Source organism: Sapajus apella, unplaced genomic scaffold (genome assembly GCF_009761245.1).
Source record: "Sapajus apella isolate SASKATOON/1434 unplaced genomic scaffold, GSC_monkey_1.0 scaffold47, whole genome shotgun sequence".
In the NCBI taxonomy this organism is placed as follows: Eukaryota; Metazoa; Chordata; class Mammalia; order Primates; family Cebidae; genus Sapajus; species Sapajus apella.
Window position 1 is genome coordinate 7,755,758 of NW_022436987.1, and position 20,497 is coordinate 7,776,254.

General features: G+C 43.1%; 1 protein-coding gene across 1 annotated transcript in view; it reads left to right on the forward strand.

Moving 5' to 3' along the window:
• The window catches only part of PARVA (parvin alpha), a 149,619-nt gene that overhangs the window by 84,528 nt on the left and 44,594 nt on the right, over positions 1-20,497 (forward strand). The window contains exons 2-4 of the mRNA XM_032240788.1: positions 10,694-10,783; positions 10,862-10,932; positions 12,629-12,731. Of these exons, the coding sequence (XP_032096679.1) occupies positions 10,694-10,783; positions 10,862-10,932; positions 12,629-12,731 (264 nt within the window). The remainder of the gene's footprint in view (positions 1-10,693; positions 10,784-10,861; positions 10,933-12,628; positions 12,732-20,497) is intronic.

The window sequence follows — 20,497 nt, forward strand, 5'->3', positions numbered from 1 at the left end:
ATTCCACAGAAAAATCATTGAGGAGACCACCGAACTTTCAGTGACACTTGTACTAGTGGTACAGATCCCTTCTTAATAAAGTAGAAATGACCCTACCAGGCATCCCTAAGTTAGGAGGAAGCTCTGTCTTCTCCTGACTGTTCTTATCTCAGCCCCGGAAACAATAACACACAACGTTGAATTCTCAGTTGAGAATGAGTACAGCTTGCGCTGTCGTGACGTTTGGGCTGCCTCCTGTCCAGAGAGCTCAGTCGGATAAATGACCACTACCTCCTTGGTGATGGGAGGAAACATTTGTGTCTCATAAAATCATGGATTTCCACCCCCCCTCATGAACACGATATATTTTTAGGATAGTTTTATATTTACAAAAAAATTGCAAAGGTAGTGCAGAGTTTTTGTATATCCCACAGCCAGATTTCCCTCTTATTAACATCTTACATTAGTATGGTACATTTCTTCAAATTAATGGACAGTAGTGATACATTACTAACAGTTATTGATATATTGTTACTTTTATTATATTACTAGTATTACTGATAGTACTATATTATGTCTAAATCCATAGTTTATTCAGATTTCTTTAGCTTGGACTTAACGTACTCTATCTGTTCCACATTACGTTTTGTCTTCATGTCTCCTTAGGCCTCTCTTGGCTGTGACAGTTTCTCAGACTTTGTTTTATGACTGACAGTTTTGAGGAGTACTGGTCAAGTATTTTTTAGGGTGTCCTCCTGTTGGGATTTGATATTTTTTCATGCTTAGGCTATGGTTATGGGTTTCTGGAAGGAAGGTCCCAGAGGTAAAGTGGCATTTTCATCACATCATATCAAGGGTACATAACATCAACGTGGTTTATGACTGTGGATGCTGGTCTTGTTTACCTGGCTGAGGTGGTGTTTGTCATGTTTCTCCACTGTAAAGGCATACTTTTTCCTCCTTCCTATACAGTACTCTTTGGAAGGAAGTCACTAGATGCAGCTCACATATAAAGAATGGGAAATTATGCTCCATTCTTTCAGAACAGAGGATCTATGTAAATTTGAAATCCTGGACAGATTAGTCTCTTCTCATCCATGTGTTAATTTATTCAATTATTTATATCAGTATGGATTCACAGATATTTATTTTACACCTTAGATTATTATAATCCAATACTACTTTATTTTGTTATTCAAATTGTTTCCAACTTTGGCCAGCTCTTTCAATCAGCTCCTGTGGGCCTTTGATATCCCTCTTCCTCCCGCCCTTCCCGCACCCCCTGAGCACTTACTTCCTTTCTGGCTCCAAGTTTATCTCGTGTATTTTCTCTGCAGTCCTAGAATAAGCCATTTTCCAAGGAACGCTGGTTACTTTTATTGGAGAATAGGACTAGAAAGGAACATTTGGGCTCTATGTACATTCATTGTTACTTGAGTATTGATGCATCTAGGCCCTCTCAGTTAACACAGTAAGGAAATATATGTGTGTGCACTAATTTATAGAAACACTTAGAGTTATATGCACATATCTTGTAACCATCTGTATCCACATTAAGGTAAACATAAGTTCGTACTGATGTGTCTAACTCCAGCGCATTACCACATGGACCATCCTAGCTTTCTCCCCTTGTTTATCTGTAACCCCCTACTCCAGTGAGAAACCTGGCTCCTACCATCCACCATCCATTTACTTAATCGTTCAATTCCAGTATACACGTATAGCAGTATCAGCATTGTTAATCCATACCCTATGGGAACAACTTTATCAACTAGAGTGCAGTGCTTAGGTACAGTTCCTTTTGCCTTTGGTCTTATAGAATCATCTCATTTCCAGAGATATTTAAGTTAGTACCATTCCCATCACCCCTTTCAGTGAGATCATCTCATACATTTGTAATACAGTTAGATTCTATTGTCAAAATCTACATTCCATCTGGGTCCTCTAACCTTCTAAACAATTTTTTAATTTGCTTGCATTAAGGTTTACTCCTTGCTATGGTTTGAATATTTGTCCCCTCTGAAACTTATGTTCAAACTTAATCTCCAATGTGGTAGTACTGAAAGGTGGAGCCTTTGAGAGGTGATTGAATAATGAGCACTGTACCTGGGTTAATACAGTGGTCTCCAACCATTTTGGTACCAGGGACCAATTTCATGGAAGACAGTATTTCCATTGACACGGGGTTGGGTAGGGGGTAGTTTTGGGATGAAACTGTTCCACCTCAGATAGGCATTAGATTCTCATAAGGAGTGCACAACCGAGATCACTTGCATGCACAGTTCACAGTAGGGTTCACGTTCCTATGAGGATTGAATGCTGCCACTGATTTGACAGGAGGCAGAGCTCAGGCAGTAATACTCACCCACTGCTCACCTCCTAGTTCCTAGCAGCCCATGGACCAGTACTGGTCCATGTTCTAGTTCACAGCCTGGGGGTTGGGGGTCCCTAGATTAATCTATTAATGGATTAATGAGTTATCATGGAGTGGGACTGGTGGCTTTATAAGAAGAGGAAGAGATATGTGAGCTGGCACACTCAGCCCCTTTGCCATGTGCTGCCTCAGGACCCTGCAGAGAGTCCCCACCAGCACAAAGGCCCTCACTGGATGTGGTCCCTCAACGCCTCCATAACTGTAAGAAATAAATTTTTTTCTTTATAAATTACACAGTTTCAGACATTCTGTTATAAGCAACGGAAAATGGACTAAGACATTCCTTATGCTATAAATACCATGTGTCTGTCATTACAGTATCATACAGACCACTATCACTGCCTTAAAAATCTTCTGCACTTTGCCTATTCAACATTTTCCTCCACTTATCTTTTTACTTTCTCTAGTTTCACCTTTCCCAGAATGTCATATAATTAGAATTGTACAGAATGTAGCCTTTTTAGACCAACCTCCTTGACTTAGGAATATGCACTTAAGGTTCTTTCATGTCTCTTCAGGGCTTTATAGCTCATTTCTTTTTATCACTAAATAATATTTTCATACAGATATACTACAATTTATCTACTCACCTATTAGAGGATATCTTGGTTGCTTACAGTTTTGGGTGATTATGAATAAAGCTGCTATAAATATTCACATCCAGGGGTTTGTGTGAACATGTTTTCAAATCAGTTGGGTAAATACCTAGGAGCCTGACTGCTAGATTATATGGTAAAATTATAGTTTGAAAGAAAACACCAAACTGTCTTCCAAAATGGCTCTACTATTTTGCTTTCCCACCAGCCATAAATGAAAGTTCCTGGTGCTCCACATCCCTTGCCAGTGTTTAGTGTTGTCAGTTTTTTGCATTTTAACCATGCTAATTGATGTCTAGTGATATCTCATTGGTGTTTCTCATTCCTTAATCACAAATGATAATGAACATCTTCTCATATGCCTCTTTGCTTTATGTACATCTTCTCTGGTGACATGCTTATTCAGATCTTTTGCCCATTTTGTAGTTGGGTCATTTGTTTTCTCGTTCAGTTTTAAGAATTATTTGCATAGTTTGCATACAAGTCTTATCAGATAGTTATTTTGCAAATATTTTCTCTCATCTATGCTTTATCTTTTCATTCTCTCAACAGTATATTTTGTAGAGTAGAAATATTCATAAAGCCCAACTCACCAATTTTTCTTTTATTGATTGTCCTTTCAGTGTTGTATCTAAAAACTCATTATCAAGTTGTAGGTCACACAGATTTCCTCCTTTTTTTTTTTCTAGAAGTTTTATAGTGTTGTGTTTTAACATAGATCTATGATCATTTTAACAACTGATGATTGTATCTTTATCGTAGTCTTGAAGTATAGTAGTGTTCATCCTCCAACTTTGTTATTCTTCCATATCTTGTTGCCTACTCTAGGTCTCTTGCCTTTTTGTGTAAACTTTAGAATCAATTTGACAATATCCACAAAATAGCTTTCTTTGATTTTAACTGAGATTAACATTGAATCTATAGATGAACTTGGAAAAGAACTGACATCTTAAGTTTTCCAGCCCATGAACACTGAGTATCTCTTCCTTTATTTAGATCTTTTATTTCTTTCATCTGGGTTTTATCATCTTCTGCATATCAGAAAATATATATTGTGCCCATCATTTTAGATTTACACCCAAGTATCGCATTTTTGTGATGTTATAAATGATATTGTGTTTTTATTTTTAAATTTCAACCATTCATTGCTAGTATATAGGAAGCAATTGACTTTTGTATATTAGCCGTGTATCCTGCAACCTTGCTAGAATCGCTTATTCTAGGAGTTTTGGGGGGTGGGGAGCATTGGGTTTTGTTTTTATGGTTGATTCTTTAGAAACGTCACCTGCAAACAAAGACAGTTTCTTCCTTCCCAATCTGTATACCTTTTATTTTCTTCTCTTGTGTTTCTATACTAGCTAAGACTTCTAGTATAATTTTGAATAGGCATGGTGAGAAGAGACAACCTTGACTTGTTCCCATTTTTAGGGGCAAAGCATCCAATTTCTCACCATGAAGTATGATGTTAGCTGTAGGTTTTTTTTAATTGTCATTGTTGATGTTCTTTCAGATTGATTTTTCATATAGAGAAACATTGCTGGGACTTGCTGACCAGACAATCTAGTTGTCTTTAGCCGCGAAGAGCTTCTTTATAGTCCATTGTACCATTTAGAAATTAAGGGAGCTTTAGTAACCTTCAAGAGGACTAGAAATTAATAATCAAAGTTCTGATAAGGATCTAGAGCAGCTTGAACATCTCACCTGGGGCCCACTGGCACTGAAGGAGAAAGAACAACCTGGCTCTTTCCTTGCCCTCTCTCAGAATGATTTTTTTGCTAGTACAGATATAGGCAGCGTGATTCAGGGAGTATGGAGAATAGATGAATTCAAGACCCTAACACTCTGGACCCCCGCCCTACTTACCTCCTGTTCCATTCCTCGCCCCCTTCCCCGTGCACACTGACATTCCTTGTGTTCAGACATAATCACTACTCCTTCAACACCTGCCGTTTTTCCATATCTTGCTGTTTTTACACAAGATGTGCCTTTTGTAGTGCACCTGTGTTGGTTGAAAATTTACATTTTCAAGGTCCAGTTCAAATGTTCCCTTTTCTAGGACTCCTTCCCAATCATCTCCATACAAAGTTAGACTTGTTCTACATGAGCCACTGTGGCTGTCTCCTTAAATCTCTATCACCCCTGAGTGTTAGCACCGTGGTACCTATGGGCCTACCTTTCCCACCACCTTGCGCAGAGTGAGGCAGGCCTGTCAAATCCCCAAACCTGTATCCCAGTGCTGGCCTGGGGGCTGCTTCAGAGGAGGCGCCCAGTAATGCTTATTGGTCGAATGAATGAAATTACTGGCCTTGCATATTTAGAGACCTCTGTCTATTCTTCCCTCCATGTTTACTTTCCCCTTGGTATTCTTTGAGTCCCTCGATGTATTCTAGAGCAAAAGAGACGCCATAGCTTTTCTTTTCCTCATGGACAAAAATCAGGGGAAATTATCATTCATTGCAGACCTACTCTATTCACCCATTGATTTTAGAATCCTGGTATCCCCATGTTATCAGTTAGGGAGTTTGGGCTCTGAGGCCCAGAAAAATACCTCTTGTAACTGGCTCAAACAATAAGAGAATTTACTGTATCTCCTATAACAAGACATACAGAACTTGAGTGGTTCCGGGGTGGTGGCTTAATATTATCAATAAGAACCCCATCTTTCTGTATTTCTTCTCTGCCAACCTCGACACAGTAGCTTCTTTCTTGAGCTTACTCACTGCATGGCTACAAAATGGCTGCAACAAATCCAGGTATAACATCCTGACACAATAATGATAATAATGATTAGAAGGAGAAGGTTGCCTTCTCTTCCTTGGGCCTCTCTTTAAAATGAAGGAAAGTGATTCCAAAAGCTTCTAGAAATTTTCTCTCACAGCTCATTAACCAGCATTGACCTGATGATGTTTGAGCCAACCACTGCTACAGGGATCAAGATCATCATGATACGTTTAAACCAATAGGGGCTTTACCTGGAGGCACAGGAAGGAGGGGTGCACACTGGAACAAAATGAGGGTTCAGCAGGAAAAACAGGTTAATGTTGGGGAGCAAACCAGCAGTGTCAGCTACACCCTTGTTGTGGACACAATTGTTTTATACCAAATTTCAGGGAGGTGAACTTACTTATGTAAGGTTCCACAGTTGATAAAAATAGAAGCAGGGTTCAAATCCACACGCCAAAGCCTATCCAGGTACTTTCTTCTGTGCATGTGTACCCAGAGTCAGACCACATATCCCTGGAAACAAAAGTCCTGTTTCTCATGGTGAGCTCTTTAGGGGTTCAGGCGATCTCCCTGCTTTCCCTAGCCCAGCCTTCATCTGGGCGTTTGATTTGCGTATTAAGTTATGACTTAATGGTGCCACGAGATTTGGACCTAGTTTTAGATTGTTAGAGGAGGTTCAGGGGATAAACGCTGGATTCCCATTTGGTGCTGAGAAATTCAGTTGCAGCTCTTTCTCTTTCAGTGTGTGCGCATTGGCAAGGGGCTTCTGCTGAGTCCTGCTTTGGTTTCATAGAAACAAAACCTCCAAAGCAGGAGGGCTGTTTTGGGAAAGTGGCCACTAATGGGGCCCCATGGGGCAGGGGCCAGGCCTGCACTGGGCAGTTTGCATATTCACTTTTACAAACAGTTGGCTCAAAGTCAGCAGTTAATGGAATGGGATGATGTTCCTGTACCAAATCGTTTCCTGAAAAAAACATTTCCAATTGCAAACATATCTTGGCCTTTCTTCTTGGATTTGTTATGTCTCCGTGAGTGAATTAAAGAGGTAGGGCAGAGGGGAATGTTTCTGACTGGGGATTTTTCATCTGAAAACGTTTTTAACAATGATCTATGCAGAAAAAGAGATCCTGTTCAGACCCACCTTTCAGAGTCTCAGCTTCAAATATTGAGTTTCTAGTCACATTTTAGAGATGTTTCAATACCTCTCTATTTACAAATTGGCTCCCTTTGGCTATCCAACAAGTCTTGGGACAGATGTGTCTTTTCTTCCCTTACAAAATGTAAGCTGGAAATGCTGCCCCAGAAATGTGCGTGCATGCACACGCGCAAGTACACACGCACAGTCAGGCTAAAATGCACATGTATTTTGTTTTTCTGGGAAAAAGTTAAAATCCTTTGCATCCCATACTCTACTTTGGCAAATTCTGCCTCAACTCAAAACCTGTGCAGTTGAAGGGTGGTTTTGACAGTTTGGATTAGATATTCAACAAATATTTCTTGAGTGCTTACAATACTTGAGGTGTTGTTTTAAGTAATAATAATAATAGTAGCATATATTTACCTATTTCTTAGCAGCTGCCAGGTATGCTTCTGGGTATTTTGCATATATTAACTCATTTAATCTTCTCAGCAACCCTAGGAGGTAGGCAATATTGCTACCACTCCCATTTTGCAGATAAGGAATCTAAGGCTTGAGAGGCTGATGAACTTGCCCAAGGCCACAGAGCTGGTGACTGGTAGAGTCTGGATGTGCATGTAGGCAGCCTGGCTTCTAACCACTGTACCTCTTTGGGGATCTAATAGCGAATGAGAGAGAAATAGTGCCAGTCCTTACAAAACTTACATTCTGGTGAGGAAGAGAGTTAACAAACATATAAATTATTATTTCAGATCATGAGAAAATAAAACATGAGAGGGAGGTGGGAGTGCTAATCAGAGTCTGATATCAGAGTTGAGGTTTTATTCTGAGTATGATGGGAAGTCACAGGAAAGCTTGAAGTAGGAGAATGTATGATCCTATTCACGTCTTTATAAGACATTCTGGCTGCACTGTGGGAGGTAGGTGAGAGTTGGGGAAATGCAAGCAAAGCAGCAGACCAGTTAGCAGGTGGTTCTGATGGTCCAGGCAAAAGATAATGGTGGCTCAAGTCAGGATGGTGGAGCAGGGAGATGGTGAGAAGTGTTTGGAATTGAGTCCTGGTTTGGAGGCAGAGCCCACAAAACTTGCCGGTGTTTTATACGGATGCAAAAGGTGAGGAAAATGAGAACTTAAGGGTGATTCCTCGGAGCTTGGTGTGAACCATGGTGTAAACAGTGGTGCCATCACTGAGGAGGATAAGAATAAAGGAAGAACAGGTACGTTTTAGTGCTGGTATAGTGGGTGTGAGGGATGTTGAGAATCTCAAGTTCTGTGTGGATGTGTACATTTGAGAACTCTATTAATAGACTTAAGAGGAGACATGGAGCACATGGTTAGATTCATAAGCCTGGAGCTCAGAGTCAGACCCAGGCTGCAGATTTAAATGTGGACATGGTCACTAGTAGAATGGGATGACCTAGGACAACATTTTCCACTTAATCTTTTTTTTTTTTAATGTTATTTTTTAACTTTCATTTCAGTTCAGGAGAACATGTTTGTTACATAGGCAAACTTGTGTCCTGGCAGTTTGTTTTATGGATTGTTTTCTGAATGCCCATTAGTGATTGGCTGGATAAAGAAAACGTGGTACATATACACCATGGAATACTATGCAGCCATGAAACAAGAGCAGGATCATGTCCTTTGCAGGGACATGGAAGGAGCTGGAGGCCATTATTCTTAGCAAACTAACACAAGAACAGAAAGCCAAATACAGCATGTCTTCACTTAAATCATGAGAACACACTTGATGATCTTGTGAATGGAAACTTTCTACATCCATGCTGTCCAGTATTGTAGTACCAGCCACCTGTAGCCAGAGTGTTTGAAATGTGGTTGGTGCAGCTAAGCAGCTGAATTTTTAATTCATTGAAATGTAAATAGCTCAAGTGGCTAGTAGCCACTGTATTGGACAGTGCAGATCAGTGTAGCTTCAGGAGAGAAAGTCCCAGGCAGGAGCAAGTTCCTTCTCTAGCCAGTAAGCCTAGCCTTGCAGCCACATTTAAACATGACTTTATTTCCACTGCTCACAGCATGCATGGCAACGCTTGTTAACAAAGTAATGAAAATCATGCTGCTTTGTGAGGAATAGCCTGGGAAAGAAAGAAAACTGGTAGTTCTAGGGGAAATATTAGAAGAAACTATAGAAGTCTAAGGAAGCAGTTGTGCTTAGCTAGAAAACAAACACAATCCTGTACCTACAGAATCATTTAAGCCAGGGTGCCCAATCTTTTGGCTTCCCTGGGCCATATTGGAAGGAGGAAGATTGTCTTGGACCACACATACAATACATGAAACACTAATGATAGCTGATGAGCTAAAAAAACACACACACAAAAACTCCTGATAATCTCATAATGTTTTAAGAAAGTTTATGAATTTTCTTAAAAATTCTGCATTTTTGGGCTGCATTCAAATCCATCCTGGGTCACACTGCAGCCTGTGAGCTGCAGGCTGGACAAGCTTGATTTAAGCTTTGAAGGTATCTCTTCTGTGTTTGTTACATTTTATGGAGAATGCTATGAAATGGTGTGTGTCTGTGAATTTGGAGATTCAAGGTGGTGACTGGCTGGTACCCTCTATCAATGTCCAGGGCCCACTACAAAGGTACTAAATACCAGCCTCGTCTTGCGAGTTGTGTCTCTTCATGGCACAGTGTGTTCACTCCCTTTGTCAGTGTCGTTCCAGTCCAACTGCGGCTATCAGTGAGTGTGCTGATGTGAAAGAACTCTTTGTAAGTGGATGCCTTGTGCTTAGGATTTCTTTCAAGTCTATGCCGGCACTTGGTGAGGCCAGAGTCAATAAAAAAAAATAAAATGGAAAGATGGGACGTTGCTTTTATTAAGGTTGATTGCAGCTGCTGTGTTAGCTCTTTAAGAACCTCTTGGTGACCAACACCTTCTGAGAAAATGGCCTTTCTGTGCTTAATTGGCGAAAAGCAAAGGGATTTAAGTCACTGCTTTTAGGAGGGGTAATCCAAGGTCAGCACTCACCAAATGTCTGTCACACAACTGGTTTTGTGGGAGGAATTTTTTTGTACTAAGCCTCCCTGTGGGGGCTGGGCACTTGGAGGAGAGTGGGCTGGTAGTTTTTACCTCTTTTTATTGTTTTTTCCAAGGAAGATAGAATTGTAGATTTCTAGGATTTGAAGACTGTAAAAAAGCTTACTGTTCATCTAGTCAAACTCTCTACTTTCAGCTGAGGAAACAGGCCAAGAGAGAAGTGCCTGGCCTCAGGTCCCACAGCTGGTTCCATCTGAAGGGATAGGACCAGAACTCAGGGAAGGGCCGGGACCAAGGTATTTTTGAGCAGTGGCTGGGGTTGGGTGGAGGTGGAAGAGCAGGTAATCAGGAGAGGTGAGAAGTCAGAGGAGGCTGGAGCTGAGGATGGAAATGCCTTACAGCGTACATATAGCCTCAAACCCACGACCCTGTTCATCCTGTCAGCAGCCACTGGGTATGAGACAGGAAGTCCTGGAAGGTGGGACAGGCAGGAGGCAGAGGCAGAAAGAAGTCAGCGCCCACCTCGCTTCCGTTTATTCCAAAATCTTTTCTGAGAGGAGGGCGATTTCTGTGCTGTTGAGACCTCCCTGTTTCCCTGAGGAAAGCAAGTGAGGTGACAATTGGCAGAGGTGAGATTAAGGGGACAATTAGGTCCTGTCAGCCAGGCGAGGCTGTGAATTGATTGTAGGCTGCGTAACAGCTGTAATCTACCCTTAGTGGGTATTTTTCTCAATGTCAATATCCAACACCCTTGTTACAGAACTCCAACCCCCTGCTGTCCATTGGCTGAAATGTGACCCTGCTCTTCCTTTTCTTCCAGTGTCTGAGCTGCAGGAGGAGGGAATGAACGCCATCAACCTGCCCCTCAGCCCGATTCCCTTCGAGCTGGACCCCGAGGACACAATGCTGGGTAACTGTGCTCTTGTCTCTGAATTGGCTTAAGCTTTCCGGTGCCAGCACCCCCACTGAATTCCTTTTCTTTTTAAAGAGGAGAATGAGGTGAGAACAATGGTGGATCCAAACTCACGCAGTGACCCCAAGCTTCAAGAACTGATGAAGGTAAGAAGAAATCAGGAGTGCCTCACAGACCCACCAGGTGTCCATATGCCACCTGCTGTGAGCAAGCACCCCGCAAGCCCCTCAGGGGAGGTAAAAAGTCACGGCAGCCCCTGCCTCCATCTAGCAGATGGCCATCGAAAATGTAACTGATTGTGTAAGCGTGGAATGTGACAAATGCCCAGTGAGTGGTGCTGGTCATAGCACCAGACAGATCAGTACAGGTAAGCTCATGTTGGCCAGGATTCCAGAGTGCACAAAATGCTTATTTTCTCAAGGACTCTCAAAAGCATGCAGTGGAGTAGAAATTAGTCTCATTCCCATTTTCCAGATGAAAAAACCAAGTCTCAGAAAAACCAAGGGGTTTGTTTATGATCATAAACAAGGAGACGGAATTCAAACAGAAATAAAGGAGATGAAGTGACATACTGTGCATAACGTAACTGTATAGTGGCTGGTGTGCGCCTGTCCTTCTAAAACTGTTCATTTCTCCCCTGCATCCTGTTCCCTGTTCTATCTTCCTCCTCTTCAGCTTAACCAAGCTGCACTTAAGACAAAAGGCATTCAGGCCTGTTATCCCAGCACTCTGCGGAGGCTGAGGCAGGTGGATCACTTGAGCTCAGGAGTTCGAGACCAGCCTGGGCAACATGGTGAAACACCATCTCTACTAAAAACATAAAAATTAGTCAAGTGTGGTGGCGCATGCCTGTAGTCCTAGCTACTCGGGAGGCTGAGGTGGGAGGAGGGCTTGAACCTGGGAGGCAGAGGTTACAGTGAGCCATGATCCTGCCACTGCGCTGCAGCCTGGCCCTGTCTCAAAAAAAAGCACTGGATGTCAGAGTGATTCATTCCCCACGCAAATCTGAATATGCACTTCCCCAATGCAAGACCTGTCAGAGTTTCCCATCCACCACAGGTTGCAGGCCACTCCTGGAGGTGGTGTTTAGAATCCGTGCTCTAGCTGCCTGTTCAATCTCAGATCAGCCGCTACCCAGCAACACAGGGATGCCAGACCTGCCCCTCCCAGCAGCCCATGCGTGCTCCCAGCACTCCTTACCGCCAAGCCTGGCTAATGCAGTCCACTCTGAGTAGAATGCTTCTCCTGCCCTTCATCTGAAAGTCTCAGCATGGCTACCTGCTCCAGGGAGCCTCCTCCAAACTCCAGTGCCATGGCTCAGCCCCTCCGTGGCTGCTGTGGCCCTGTCCTTAGCTCATGCACTTCACTAAATGGTGAGCTTCTTGGGGTTAAAGACTGTCTTTTTTGTCCATCATTGTTGCTTGCCATTAGAGTAAGGAATAATAGGGGCTATCGATATTATCAGGGACACTGGTGCCACCAGCACTAGCAGGATGCACATCTGAAAATTAAGAAGGCCAATAGGGCTTACACTTATAGCTACTTGTGCACACACTGGGTCATGTGGCTAGTTCTGCTGCTTTTAAAATCTGAAGTTCAAAGCTGGGCACAGTGAAACGCACCCATAGTCCCAGCTTTACAGGAGGCTGAGGCAGGAAGATCACTTGAGCTCAGGAGTTTGAGTCCAGCCTAGGCAACATAATGAGACCCGGTCTCTAAAATAAAATGAAACTTAAAATCTGAAGTTCATTTACATTTTAATTGTTCAAGATAAGAAAGCTGGTCTATAAGAAAACACCCCATGACTCTTTTCTTATTCTTGCACATTCTCTCTCTCTGTAGGTATTAATTGACTGGATTAATGATGTGTTGGTTGGAGAAAGAATCATTGTGAAAGACCTGGCCGAAGATTTATATGATGGACAAGTCCTGCAGAAGCTTTTCGGTAGGAGAGTTGAGTGCTGCAGTGTATGTGGCTTTAATGGCAGGTGGTTGGATCACCTACTTGTAGCTAGAAGGAGTTAGTTATGCTCAGTTTACAGTGGCTTACCTAGAAATGGACTACAAATGTGCGGAGTGTGGAATAATAGCTCAGTGAAGACTTTAGATATACTCTTAGAATCTGTTTCACATGAATGAATTGTAGAAGGAGTCTTCATGACCAGATTGGCCTGCTCCTTCTAGGAGCCGAGGGTCATCGGCTAGATAAAAGGACCCCACTATATATTAATAGCTAGAAAGTATACCTTCCCCATTCCAGAAAAGCATGCATGTGTAGCCTCTGTACGTATATTTACATGTGTGGGCGCGAGTATGAATTTTTAGATCTCCATCACCTTCAGTGCATGTGTATGTGTATTCCTCTGTGATCTGTGGACTTGTCAGTGTGTGTGTTCCTCCCTGGGTCGCTTTGCAGCTGTTCATATGAAAATGTAAGGACAAAGGGGAAAGAAAGGAGAATTCTCTTTCTTCAGGGGTAACCTTAGTGATGAAAGGATAAATTTCAGCTTGAATGGAGTTAGATGTCCCCCACTGCTCCTAATCTAACTCTGGCCCAGACCTTCCCCTCAGATTGTAGACTTCAATCCTTAGCTGCCCTCTGGGCCCCTCTGCCTGAGTCTACCTTAGACTGTAGACTGAATTCATCCACTTTTCTAAAGCTGTTTATTCCCCTCTGAGTTCATAGAATCCCCTCCCCTCTTCCTTGCTACCCTGCCCCCATGTATACAGGGATCGGCAAGACCCATTTCTGTCTCTCCTGAGTATATCCTCTGCCATTTTCACTTCTGTGAATTGCTGTTCTCTGAACTATTGAAAAAACGTCCAAACACTTACTGTGTACCATCTCAGCTCCTCCAACCAACACGGCTTGCAGAGGAAACTTTTAAAATCACAAGTCCACTCTTACCAATACTTACTTATAACTTTTAGTGGCTCTCTCCTGCCGGACATAGTCCAAACCCCTTGGCACAACATTCAAAGCATTTCATCATCCGGCGACCCCCAGCTGTCTTCGCAGCCTCACCTCCAGACCTCCAGCCACTCCCACACACGCAGCTCATCTGTGTGGTAATATGTGTAAAGTGCTTAGGATAGTGCCTGAACCATGGTAGATGCTCGATAAATGTCTGTCATCGTTGTTGGTTTTACTATTTTTATGTATACTATTGCTGCATTATTACATATGGCATGCATATTAACATGCCTGTACTTCTGATCATGCTAGTCCTTCTGCCTCTAAGGCCTTCCTTCCTCCTTTACCCACGAGGGCAAACCACTATTGCTCATCCTTCTGATCTCTAGAATTAATCAAATGTGCCTCCCTATTACACCCTTTACAATACTTTCACTTTTCTTTTTTTTTTTTTTTTTTTGAGATAGGTTCTTGCCTTGTCACCCAGGCTGGAGTGCAGTGGCATGATCTTGGCTCATTGCAGCCTCGACCTGCAGGGTTCGAGTGATCTTCCTGCCTCGGCCTCCTGAGTAGCTGTGACTACAAGGCATGCACCATCACGCCAAGCTAATTTTTGTATTTTTTGTGGAGGTGAGGTTTTGCCATCTTGCCCAGGCTGGTCTCAAACTCCTGTGCTCAAGCAACCTGCCTCAGCCTCCCAAAGTGCTGGGATTACAGTAGTGAGCCACCGTACCTGGCTCTATTGTCACATTTAGAAAAGATAGTCATACACTCTTTTTTTTGTGTTCCCCCAACATATATGTATCTCTTTCTGTGAGGGAATATATATACACATGCACATATATGCAAGTATGTACACATATATACACTTATATATCTATATACATATATGTGTTTAAGTATATTTACATGCCTTATTATAAGAATTGCCATGTTGTCTGTAGCTGTTTTGCTAAATGTGTGTGGGCTTCCCAAGAGCAAGAGGCATGTCCTATATATTTATCCAGGCTTTTCCAGCACCAACGGGTTGTGTAGCAAATGTTGCCTAGCACCTAATCAATGCATACTGAGGCCGGGCGCAGTGGCTCACACCTGTAATTCCAGCACTTTGGGAAGCTGAGGCAGGCAGATCACCTGAAGTCAGGTATTTGAGACCAGCCTGGCCAGCATGGTGAAACCCCATCTTTACTACAAATACAAAAATTAGCCAGGTGTGGTGGCAGGCAGGCGCCTGTAGTTCCAGCTACTCAGGAGACTGAGGCAGGAGAATCGCTTGAAAAGGCAGAGGTTGCAGTGAGCCAAGATCATGCCATTGCACTCTAGCATGGGGGATAGAGCGAGACTCTGTCTCAAAAAAAGAGTGTACTGATGAATGAACGAATGAATGACTAATGTAATTTCTAGGAAGCTAAACTGATTGAATTCTCAGACATCAGTATTGGTGAGTGTTAATATTTAAAGGCTTGTAAACTCCAACTGATACAGAGAGAAAATGAAAAAGCTTTGGCACAGGAGGACATGGCTAAGCTGGGAGCCTCACTACGCATCTCTCCCAGTGACTACAGCTTTTAACTCCTCCAGCAAACATCTAGTCAGCATCTGAAACTGCCAAAATCTTCTATGCTAGGCTGTCAAAGCAAGGGTAGAACATGGCCACAGAGTAATGGTCATGGAGTAATCTTGCCTCCAGGAATGGTTACGAAACCGTCCAGCGTCACATCTGTGCAATCCAAGTCAGGCATTGCGTACACGCGATTAGATCGTTTCAGATCTCACCCTTCATGCTGAAAAGGTGATTCACTATGGAGGTGATGCTAATTTTGTAAACTTAAGTTTAGACTCTAATCTCAAAGGTCTAAGGCAGAGCATACATATTCAAAGGCTGTAGGTAGAATACTCAGGTGGAAAGAGCCAGTTTGCAGTTAAAAAAAAAAAAAATATATATATATATATATATACACACATACATATATATATATATGCATTAGGAGCTCCTGGGAGGGATCAGTCTGGAAGCAGACATTTTGGGGAATGTCTTGGTTTGTTTTTTGTTTAACGGCCCTGTGAGTCTAAAGGAGGCAGAGTTTTGAGTAAGCACTCCAACTTTAAATTCCCCTGTGGCTATTTTTCTTATCACTGGTCATGTTAACCTCGATCACATTGTCAAAGTGGTATCTGCCAGATTTCTCCATTATAAAGTTACTGTTTTTCTCTTTTTCATTGATTTATGTGAGGAGAGATGCTTTGAGACCATGTAAATATCCTGTTTCTCTTTAAACTTCTCCCTCTAGTTTTAGCATCCATGGTGGAATGTGTCTGCCACAATTTTCCTTCTGCATTTATTAACTGGAGTTATTCTAAAAGGAAGAGTCGTCATTTCTATTTCTATCACTATGGACATATGTATTTTATACTTTGGGTTTAATCTAGTACTACTTTATCGTTCACTTTTTTGGCTCATCTGCGTTTAACTTTGGCCTTGGGGAGATCTTTCAGGTTGGCTCTGGGACACTTTCAACAAGCTGCCCATTTATTTTTTTCCTGAGCATTTCCTTTGTTTTTTGCATCATAAGGTACTCCAAGACCATCTTATATTTTTCTTACTCCAGTCTTGGAATCAATCACTTTTCCAAGGAGCCTGATTTATTTTATGAGAGAATGGAATTTAGATAAAAAAATTTGGGCTGGGCGCGGTGGCTCACGCCTGTAATCCCAGCACTTTGGGAGGCCGAGGCGGGTGGATAACGAGGTCAAGAGATCGAGACCATCCTGGTCAACACGGTGAAACCCCGTCTCTACTAAAACTACAAAAAATTAGCTGGGCATGGTGGCACGTGCCTGTAATCCCAGCGACTCAGGAGGCTGGGGCAGGAGAATTGCCTGAACCCGGGAGGCGGAGGGTGCAGTGAGCCGAGATCGCGCCATTGCACTCCAGCCTGGGTAACAAGAGGGAAACTCCGTCTCAAAAAAAAAAAAAAAAAAAAAAAAAAATTTGGGCATAATGGTGAGTGTTTTTAACTGTTGTCTGCAGCATAAACAACCAAACATCTGTAGCTAGGTACAGTGCCCTTACATAGTAGTGCTAACCAGCATGACTGTTCCCAGAAATCCAGCTTCTAATCGTACTGGGGCTTGAGCTTCCTTAATACTGAGTTGGTTGGGCAGCGAGTTGGAGGGGCCTGAGTTTGAGATTAGTAAAATAACTATGAAACACTAGCACTTAGAAGATGATGGACATGGCATAGGGGGCCTCTGGTAGCCCAAGAGCACACACATCTGACATCAAGAAAAGGATATGGGGATGGGCTTAGTGGCTCACGCCTATAATCCCAGCACTTTGGGAGGCCAAGGTGGGTGGATCACCTGAGGTCAGGAGTTTGAGACCAGCCTGGCCAACATGGTGAAATCCCATCTTTACTAAATTCAAATAATTAGCTGGGTATGGTGGTACATTCCTATAGTCCCAGCTACTTGGGAGGCTGAGCCAGGAGGATCACTTGAACCCAGGAGGTGGAGGTTGCAGTGAGCTTAGATCATGCAATTGCACTCCAGCCTGGGCAATAAGAGCAAAACTCTGTCTAAGAAAAAAGGAAACAGAAAAGGATATGGAATACAGCAAGCCATGTTGGCTTCAGTTTGGAGCAAAGACTCACAACCTAGAGGCAGAAGTGTGTGAGAAGGTGAGAGAGTATATGAGTCTTCTCACACTGCTCATAAAGATATACCCGAGACTGGGTAATTTATACAGGATAGAGGTTTAATTGACTCACAGTTCCACATGGCCGGTGAGGCCTCACAATCATGGCTGAAAGTGAATGAGGAACAAAGTCATGTGTTACATGGTGGCAGGCAAAAAAGCTTGTGCAAGGGAACACTCATTTTTAAAACCATCAGATCTTGTGAGACTTATTCGCTACCCCATGATTCAGTTATCTCCTCCTGGCCTCACCCTTGACACATGGGATTATTACAATTCAGGGTGAGATTTAGGTGGGGATAGAGCAAAACCATATCAGCAGGGGCCTCTTGGCAGACGGTTGTGTGTATTTTGTTGTGGTGAAATCCTGAACAGGTGGGCATCCATGAGATGCCATGTGACCTTGGCTGGCAAGGACTGGCTAGGTGTTCTCTGATTGTGAGCTCAATAGCATGCCTGGCTCACATCTGTGTGGCCATATGCCTCTTGCTCACAGCAGTGTCTTCCTTGCTTGCAGAAAAGTCACCCTTCTCAGAGGTCCCAGGCATTTCTGGTAGATTCTCTCAGAACAGCTTCTCCCCAGTCCTCCTTTCTCAGACGCCTAAACCAGCTACCCCCTTGCTGCCTGTATTCCCTGGGTCTTTTTTCCACTTGCCCTAGCAGCAGATCTTAGTTTAGGTTTTCCCAAAAGCAAATGCCGAGACAAGGACGTGGGTGGAGGAAGCTTATATGAGAGGTAACTTTAAAACGTATGAATAACTGAGTAGGGCATTTAAGAAGGGAAGAGAGAAGTGCCAAACAAGAGTGTGTTAATAAGAACAGCAGCTCTGTTTCAACCAGGGCTCATAGCTGGGCATTCTGAGAAACCACGTTAGCAGCACATCGCAGAATCACCCTTCCCAGTTCAAGGTGGCAAGGGCATTTATCCAATGGCTCCCTTCCCACTGTGGTTGAGGGTTGCCTGTGCAGGAAATAAAAACTTCCAGGTTGTGCTCCTGTGATGACAGAGAAGGAGAGCGCCTCAGGGCCAGAGATGGCCATCAGTGTGCTAGGAGCTATCTACAGCTGCAGATGAATGCAGGTGGGCCAGAGAGCTCAGGAAAAGACCATCACCATCATCCAGAGAGACCACAGGTACAACAACCCTGCTGTGGGGACACTGGCCATTTCTCTGCCCTGTTGATGTTGCTGCCAAGAAAATATTGGCCGCCGGCCACTCTGGCCTGCCTCTTCATGACATACACTCCATCATCTCATGGGAGCACCAGCCCTTTCCAAAACTCAGAACAGAGGTTTCCCAACCTCTGAATGAGGAGGAAGTTCCTTCCTCCCCCAGCCAAAGAGTCACCTCATTTTTTGTCCAGGATTTCCCACTTCCAGGGTGATTGATAGAGGAAACATCCTTAGGGCTCCCAAAATATACTGTTACTCCATGGCTTCAATAAGAAAGTCATAGAATCATCCAAAGTTGGGACACATTTCCCAAGGCCTCAGTTATGCACATATGTCCATGGTCACCTGGTTATATTTACATTCACAACACGTAGGCAGTAGGCATGACTGAGTAAGAGGTGGGATCAGCGATTCCAGGAAGATGCCTACACAACCTAATTCATCATTTCATTTGAACATGGCCCACTGACTGTTTCTTTTTCAAGTCTCCTAGCTTGGGATGTCTATGTGAATTTCCTTAAGGTATGTTTTATTTGACCAATCCTTATCTTTGAACATGTACATGTGCTGGGACAGAAAAGGGCAGTTCTCAGGAATGAGAGTCATAAGGTTACAGGGCTCTTCCTTCTAGATATACATAAACATATGACTGAAACAGGATATCATTCTTCAGACTTGAGACCAAATTGTTCCCTGTGGCAATAAAGTTCCACAAGAGGGTGGTTTTATTTGTGTGTGTGTGTAGTTTTCTTTTTCCCTGATAGATCCTAAAGGGTGCATTTTACACTGATCTTAATCTAACCAGATAATATACATGAAGCAAAAGCTATTTGGTTTGCTATATGCTAACTGCTGAGTTTAGGGATATAAAAGCAAATATGTCATATTGCTGTCTTCTGGAAACTCACAGCCTGAGGTCTGTGAGAAATTCAAGTAGGAGTTTGGGAAAGGTTACAGGCAACAGTGGGTATTTTGGTGTTTGTTTTTTGTTGGCTTTTTTTTTTTTTTTTTGAGACAGGGCCTCACTCTATCACCCAGGCTGGAGTACAGTGGCACAGTCATGGCTCACTGCAGCCTTGACCTCCCTGGGCTCAGGAGATTTCCCATCTTAGCCTCCTAGGTAGATGTGATCACAGGTGTGTACCACCACACCCAACTAATTTTTGTATGTTTTGTAGAGATGCGCTTTCACCATGTTGCCCAAGCTGTTCTCAAACTACTGGGCTCTAATGATTCACCCACCTTGGCCTCCCAAAGTGCTGGGATTAAAGGTGTGAGCCACCTCACCCAGCCAGAGGGGAGCATTTTGAATGAGGCCTTACAGAAAAAGATTCTCAACCGTATGAGGAAGGAAAAAGTACACTTTAGCCAGGATACCTTGGCCACCAAATTAGTGGGGCATGGTGGCATCCACCTGTAATCCCAGCTACTCAGGAGGCCGAGGCGGGAGGATCACTTGAGCCCAGGAGGCAGAGGATACAGTGAACAGAGAGAGCACTACTGTACTCCAGCCTGGGTAACAAAGTGAGACCCTGTCTCAAAAAAATAAACAAAGAGTTCCTAGGAAGCTTCTGTTAATTTTGGTGCTATTAGAGGGAAAATGCTGTAGAGGCCAGGAACCAGTGGGTAGGTAGGTGACCATCAGGGTTGGGTGAGAGGGATATGAAGCTAACAAAGAAAATGAGACCCAGCTCCCAGGTCGTGGTTTTGAACTGTTTTCCAACAGGAGAAACCAGGACTTCTTGGAGAAATGGCTGATTTTAGACCTGGGGCCGACAGTATAGATAAGCCTAGAGTATCTTGAGGTGCTAAAAAGAAGTGCTAAGAAAAAATATGTATATGGAGCCACACACTGAGGATGTCCAGAACCAACCAGAGGGAGCTCCCAGTGGCCAAAGCTGGAATTATTTGAGTGAAAAAATTAACA